At 36.2% G+C, this 7,855-nt stretch overlaps 1 protein-coding gene across 1 annotated transcript; it reads right to left on the bottom strand.

The window, feature by feature from the left end:
• Positions 1-2,610: 2,610 nt before the first annotated feature.
• LOC110912579 (outer envelope pore protein 16-3, chloroplastic/mitochondrial) lies at positions 2,611-7,495 on the bottom strand. Its single transcript, XM_022157347.2, has 3 exons — positions 7,349-7,495; positions 4,832-5,175; positions 2,611-2,990 (listed from the first exon to the last, which is right to left on the bottom strand). The coding sequence occupies exons 2-3, from the start codon at positions 5,160-5,162 to the stop codon at positions 2,842-2,844; spliced, it is 480 nt and encodes a 159-aa protein (XP_022013039.1). The 5' UTR covers positions 5,163-5,175; positions 7,349-7,495; the 3' UTR covers positions 2,611-2,841.
• Between the last annotated feature and the right edge of the window lie 360 nt (positions 7,496-7,855).

Raw genomic sequence — 7,855 nt, 5'->3', positions numbered from 1 at the left:
GGAACAGAACCGGCTGCCTAAACGTATCAGCGCTACTGCTACCGCTACCACTGCTACTACACTTGCTACTCCCAACGACAACAAGAGAAAATGGGATGGGGATTCCAGCAAGGGATCAGCTTCAGTTCAGTCACAGGTTCAACAGCGAAAGACTGACAGTTATCAGAGTCCCAGTCAGCACTCTTCAGGCAGCCACAGGCAGGGCGGATATCGAGGAAACCTCCCAAATTGCAACAACTGCAACAGACACCACAGTGGCCAGTGTAACCCAGAGGGGTGGTCGAGTAGGCAAACACATCTTTTATGTTATCCTATCAACATAGTGACAAAGTCATTGAAAAAAGTGGTTACACTGCCTTAGTAACAATTAATATTGTCGTCCATTTGCCTAGATAAAAAGTGGTTAACCACGATGCCAACGATCCAAAAGTTCAATAATTTTATGATTTATCCAAGTAAACAAAATGTGGGTGATCATCATATATACGATATACTGATATACTAGAGTTTACAAAATATACCACTATAAGACGAAAGTTGTAAGTTTGTCACAAAATTATCTTTCATCATTTTATATCATGATCCAAATGTTTATGTACTTGAACAAATTTTGAATTCAGCTAGAGAATTGTAAACAACTGAACAATTCATCTTTTTGCTAAGCAATTCAAAGAGTTAAATGTCATTTTAGTCCATGTAGTTTGGGTCATTTTGTCAGTTTCGTCCAAAGGTTTTATTTTTCGTCTGTGGATCCAAAAAGGTTTCACCGTTGCAATTTTAATTCACTAGGTTAACTTCATCCGTTTTTTCTGTTAACGAGAAGGGCAATTCGGTCATTTTATATGGTTGAATTGCCCTTCTAGTTAACAGAATTACATATAAAAAGATCGAATTGCCCTTCTCGTTAACAGAAAAATGGATGAAGTTAACTCAGTGACGGTGAAACCTTTTTGGACTCACATGCGAAGAATGAAACTCTTGTACTAAACTGACAAAATGACCCAAACCACATGGACTAAAATGAGATTCAACTCCAATTCAAATTCAAATATGGATTTAAATTCCTTTTTCCCAACAAAACAGCCCGTGGCATTAGACTGGAAGGTATGGGGGCCGGCTGATGCCCGGCTAGGCCCGGCGCCGGACCCCCACACCGCCCCCTGGGGTTCGGCTCGTCTAACCCGGCACCCCACAGCCGGGGTTGCCGCTCCATTCCTTTGAAAACTAGCTGTTATCAAACGGCATTTTTAATAAAAAAAAATCATTTTCATTTTAAATAAATACCACAATCTAATCCATTTTTATACCATTCTTTCTCATTCTACTCTCATTCTTCTCCAATTCTCTTCCTTTTTTATAAAAACACTCCATAATTTTTATACCATCCCATCGGGAGGGACAAAGCAAAAAAAGAAGCGGCCGGAAAGCGAAAAGTGGCCGGCTCGAGTGGAGGTGGCGGCTCGAGTGGAGGTAGGGGCGAGAAGGCATCGTAAAAAATGGACGACTTGATAAACGAATTCCGTTCGTTCAAAGGGTTCGCGGCCGAAAAGTATACTCACAAGAAAACCGTGTCGTCCGACTATGCTCGAGCGGAAGATTTTAGGATTATGAGGTTGGATCTTGACTCGGTTCCGGAGGATGAACGCGAGGTTTACCGGAGGATGAAGGAAGAGGTGTAAAAAAAATGGACGTCGTAGGTTTTTTTTTTAATTTTTATTTTCGGTATTTTTTTTTAGGAAACGTAATTTTTTTATTTTTATTTTCGGTATTTTTTTTAGGAAATGTAATTTTTTTTTATGTTATGAAATGAAATTATTTATGTTGTTTTATGTTGTGTTTTTTAAATTTTATAAAGTTTTTATTAACTTGGGTTATTAAATTAAACCATAGGAAATTATAAAATAATGAGGTGGGGCCCCATCCTCCATCCCCCTCCATCCTTCATTTGGCTCATCCCCCACGAGCAGCCTACGTGACGCCTACGTGGAGGCTCATCCCCGTGGGGATGAGCCGAACCATACCCTTTAGTCTTAAATATGAATTACAATTCCTTTCATTTTAACAACCAATTCCCAAAAAATCTAAAAACCAAACACAAGCTTGTTAATTTTAAAGGAAAGAAAAAGATAACCATGTCATTTAAGGCAACAAATTTGAGGTTCTTTTAAAAACCAATAATTATAATTAACACTAGTTATTTATTTATGTTAATTTTGTAAATGTGTAATTAGAGCATCCACAATAGGTTGCCCGTTCTAATTATTCCAATAAAATAAACCTCAACAAGCCCAAAACCAAAAGCCCTATGGGACAGATGCTCCCGTCACAGATGCTCTTAACAGCTAACTTTAATCTATGTTTGCTAAATAAATAAATATTATTATAGAACTCAAGCAAGTTGCAATATATTTAAATCCATGCATTTTCATGAGACCCAAAATTCCTAACAGGATTTTTTTAATATTATAGATAATTCTAGTGATCCTCTAAAACCGCATTTATCAACACTAAAATAAAATGGTATATACCATTAGCGATGTTTTATTTTCTGTCGCAGATCACAAAAGCATTTCTAAACTTCAATGAAGGTTATTACTACACAGAATTAAGTTACCAGAAAACCTTCATCAGTAAAATATCATTTCAATCATCTTTTGGTAATTCACACATGCATACAAAATGATGTTCGGTTAACTTATTTCAGAAAAATGTCTTTGCGGACCATGATTAAATCAACACTAGTACGCTTAAATCTCCAAAACAGAACATACAGTAATCATTGGAATGAAATGTTGATTATTTATCACAATAGCTTCCTTTAAAGCAGCAGCAGCACCATCATCAATTGGCGGCATCAACCCTTTTCTTGGTAGTATAAGGATAATACTCCTTACCTGTATCAACCCTAGTGGTCTGCCCACCAACATCAATTGCTGTGGAAGTGGCAGCAAGCGCAGCTCCGGCAGAGAGTGCTGTAGAAATGCTCTTTCCTGCAAAAATTAAAAAAACACGTTTATATTTTTGCAATTAAACTTGAATTATTCAATGTTACACAGCTTTAGACCAATCTTTATTGCGGTTTACAGAACCCGCCACTTTTAGCTCAGTTTCAACCACCATAGGAGTTTAAAAAAAAAAATATAAACTAAATACGAAAAGCATTCCATATAGCCGTAAGAAAACCCTAATTCATATCTACATTGTATTAAATCATTTAGAATCTACCTTCCTGAATCCCTGATTACAAATGCTAGAGGTGTAAACAAGCCAGACCGTTCGCGAGCTAATCGAAACCGGCTTGCTAAAATCTCCAATCGAGACAAGCTTGAGCCTTAGCTAGTTTACAACCCTAATTGATGTCGTTTTAACAGCTTGCGGCTGCATGACCTGACACACAATTGCTCTTTCTAACTTTTTAAAATTTTGGTGTCTTTTCTATATCCATTTCAGTTTTCTCTATGGCAGATACAATATGTAAGTTTGTTATGTTTATACCAAATTGCAATGGATGACCTTTAACTTTTGAAATTACACGGATCATCCTTTACGTATAAAAGACATTACAACATAAGTCCTTTAGCACTAACCTGGTTTATTTTAATCGTTAAGTCTAGGACTCTAGTCACGTGCACCCCATGTGAGGGCAAACGTATTTTCACCCCTGTTTCATCCTCCCTTATAAATTCTTCATCTCTCTAAAAACCAAGCACTCTCTCTCTCTCTCTCTCTCTCTCTTGAAACTCTCTCACTCAATTCAAAAACCCCCACCGCCTTTGACCACCACTACCGTCGGATCTACCATAACCACCAGTGGCACCAGTTTCACCAATCATTGCAGGAATCCTTGGACTCACCGCCTCTGGATTCATCATCATCTTCATCGTCTCTCTGAACCAGATCTGAATATGGTCTGAATCGGAGGTCGATTACTAGTAATCAAAGTCAGAAATCGGAACTCGGAACAAGTGTGTTTTTAGAATTTAGTCTGAATCGGAGGTCGATTTATCGTCATCTTCATCATTGCTGTTTTTGCGAGGAACAAAAGTCAACAATATTTGTTTTTTTTTTTTGTTTTTTTGTCAGCAACACGTTTAGGAGATAAAAAGGTTTTGAGAAAAAAAAAAATCAGAGGGAACCTGTGAGGGAAGTGTTTTTCTTTGGGTTTGTGCATTACAAACAAAAAAAAAATGTATTGAAATTCTTTGCTTTTACGAGGCCTTCGCTGTGATTATTTGCATGGTTGTCCTTGGATGTGAATTAATATCAAAGCAAATCAAAGTTAGTGATGGGGTCATCTATTTGTAAAACTCAAAAATAATTAATATGTTTTGTATTGAAAGATTGTTTTAAATCGCAATCTGAATCGGGGGAGATAGTGAAAATAAAGATGATGTTGATATGTTTGGTGGCCGGATTTGGCGGGGGTTGGTTGAAGAGAGAGAGATGAGAAAGAGAGAGAGGTTTATGTTTATATATATATTGTTTAATTTTTTAAAATCTGGTTTGTTTTATTTGTTTAAATATATTTTAAATACACGAGTAAAATTACCAACCTACCCTCATGTGTAAGACACATGAGCAAACTTAACTGGTCGTTTAACTGGGTTAGGGCTAAAGGACATACAGTGCAAGGTGCTTAAAACTTAAGGATGATTCTTATAATTTCGAAAGGTAAAGGGTATCCGTTGCAATTTGGTATAAACATAAAGGACGAAAAGCGTAATTTACCAAAATAATAATAATAATAATAACAATACAGAATCATTTAGAAAAACATCAAACAAAAACAACTGGATATCTCTAAAATTTAGTTAAACAACAGAATACTAACCTTTAAAACCAAGAATGGCTGCACCAGCAACGAACCCACCAACTGCTCCATTGACAAAGTCTCTCTTCATTCTGTAATTCTGTGTCAATTGCTCTACACCAATGTAGACCCCACCAATGGCAGCAAAGGTCAACCCATGGTTACCCATCATCTTTAACGTCCTAACCAACCCCGGCAGAGCAACATTTCTCTCAACACGAGGTACATCCAACCAGGTAGCAACTACAGTACCCCAAATGGTCCCTGCAGCCAATCCAGTGGCAGCACCTTTCATAGTTTTCGTCAACGAGGAATCTTCTTCCTCCAAGTATCTACGATCTGTAGTATCCATCGATCTCTAGTAACTGAAAATATCAGTTCAACATGCATCAGGTTCAAAGCGGGAGTTTCAAGTTTGTGTCAGGTAAACAACCAGATCATAAATCACATATCAGTGACACTGTCTCTATAAGTCTATAGAAACATCAACTTTTTTTCCCTATCAATTCACCAGAACTAGCATACTTAGTTTTAAGGAAAATTGGATTTTAATCATCCAAACATTAATATCCATGCCACCAATTTAACCAATGATACTCCTAATTTTCACTTTCCTTGCCACGGGCAATCCCACTCATATTCATCATGATCATAGCTATCAAAGGCGCCAGGCGCACAGGCTTTGCCTGGGGCCTAGGCGCAAGGCGCAAAAAAAGTGCGGGCCGGAGGAAAAAAAGCGCACAATGAAAAAAAAATTAAAAATATCATATATATTAGAAAAATAAGACCCGATTCTTTAAATAAAATAAACAAAAGCTATTATATATTTTTAGTATCATCTAATTAGTACCAAAAGTTCTAAAATATTGGTGTATTATCTAGAAAAGTATACTGTAGTACTATGACATTTTTTTGTTTTATAATATTACATACTACATATTAATATCCATTTAATGGCATATAATAAATTCGTGTTCATGTAATAAGATAAAAATAAGTTAGGAGGATTTAATTTTTTTAATAGTTTCGTTTACTTTGAGGCCTTATAAAGAAGAGAATATAAAGAATTTATCATTAGATAGAAATAACCTCAATTAGTATTAACTGCGCATTAAAAAGTATCATTAAATAAAAAAAAAAACCTCTTTTTTAACGGTAAATAATAAAAAAGACCTGTAAAGAGAAGAATACAAATAATTTATCATTAAGTAAAAAAAAACCTAATTAACTTTAACTGCCCTGTTTAGCGCTTTAATTACCTTCGTACCAGAAGCGCATTGAATGCGCCTCGCCCCAAAAACTCGCCTAGGCGCAAAAAGCACTCGATTTTAATAACTATGATCATAAAATTACTCGATTTCGCTCACAATAATAATTATGAACAAAATAGGATATTGTACCTTTCCTGTAAGCGAAATCGAGTGGAAAACTGGAAATGAAGTGGAAATCAAGTGTAAGTCTATGATAATTATGCAAGCAAGATTGTCCTTGGCAGCAAAGTGAAAGTTAGAAGTGTCATTACTCATTAGTCAAACTGTATGAATGGAATAATATCAGCCAATTGGTAACATTTTGGACCATTTAAATCCAATTTGCCTGGTTTTAGCCATAGTTATTAAAAGCGTTAAGCGCACTCAAGGCGCATAGGCCTCGCCTGGGGCCTAGGCGCATAGGCCTCGCCTGGGGCCTAGGCGCAAGGCGCAAAAAAAAACGCGGGCTTGAGAATAAAAAGCGTACAACAAAAAAACATAAAATATTTTTATATAATAGAAAATTAATATTGTTCTTCAAATAAAATAAACTAAAGCTATTATATAACATTTAGTATTGTCTATTTAGTACCAAAAGTTATAAAATGCTAGTTTATTAGTGTAGAAAAGTAGTTTCGTAAGATAAAAGTAGAAATCTAGCTAGAATCTTGCCAGAATTTAGATAATTTTGTCGAAAACTCTCAAGAATCTAGGAATCTCGCCGGAACCTGCGCATGAACCATCACTTGGAGAATTAAAGCGCAGTTGCCTTGACTTAAGGCGCAATTGTCTCGCCTCGCTAGGAAATTGGGCCTAGGCGCAAGAGGCGATGGCTTTTAACAACTATGGTTTTAGCTAACCACAACAAAGTACTGTAAAACTAAACCTAGTATTTGCTCTCCAAATCATCCAATTTATAATTCTTTTAACTCAACAGAAATCAACAAGTAACCGAGCTGATAACTTCTATCTAGCATCATTTTCCTTTTCAATTCCACCAAAAACCCTCAAATCACATAAAAAACCTAGAACTCCTAAACATCAGATTAAAGTGGAACGGAACAGTTAATACAATCATGAATATACACATATACCGCATACATCTGCTGAAAACGAAGCTAAAATGAGCTAACAAGAAGCAAAATTTATGGTCTCGATCTATTTCACGTAATCAGGAACCCTAACCTTAGAATATAAATCAATGAATCTGTTCTAATTCGATGAAACATACAGAATAAAATTTACAAATGTAGCGTGTGTGTGCACGGAGAAAGGATAGACTGCTCACCGGAAGGTGGAGGCGGCGGCGGAGCGTGATCGGAGTTGCGGTGAACGCAAGGATCGGAGGGGAAGAGGCGGAACTATTGTATGAACCCTGATATATTTTGTACGATGCAAAAATAGTTAATCTCGGAGTAAAAAATCCTTTATTTATATACCATTTTCTAGGCATTTAAGTGCATGTTTGGCTAAGCTATTTTTGAAACAACTTATTGATTTATTGGTTTTTTGAAAAAATCAGTATGGGGTGACTTATTGACTTATTAGCTTTTTCATCTCACATACACCCTCATTGCCAAACATTATTTTGAAGCTTATGACTTTTCAAAAAGCCAATAAATTGTTTCAAAAAGCTTAGCCAAACATACCCTAAGAATTTAAAAGTTGACAAATTGTTTTAAAATCTTACACGAGATACGGGATGTTCTTCAAGCCCAACTCAATTAACTTTTTTGGTTAAGTATCATCATGTGTCTTGCACATGAGAGCATTTTTGTCTATTCACATCCTAATA

The sequence above is a fragment of the Helianthus annuus genome, chromosome 4, assembly GCF_002127325.2.
Source record: "Helianthus annuus cultivar XRQ/B chromosome 4, HanXRQr2.0-SUNRISE, whole genome shotgun sequence".
NCBI classification, from domain to species: Eukaryota; Viridiplantae; Streptophyta; class Magnoliopsida; order Asterales; family Asteraceae; genus Helianthus; species Helianthus annuus.
The sequence above is the reverse complement of the archived record's forward strand: the minus strand, read 5'-3'. Positions and strand labels throughout refer to the sequence as shown.

Coding starts and splice junctions, on each gene's coding strand:
- LOC110912579 (XM_022157347.2), bottom strand. CDS start 5,162: ATGGATACTACAGATCGTAGATACTTGGAGGAAGAAGATTCCTCGTTG. Junction 2,991..4,831: donor AGCCATTCTTGGTTTTAAAG/GTTAGTATTCTG, acceptor TAATTTTTGCAG/GAAAGAGCATTTCTACAGCA.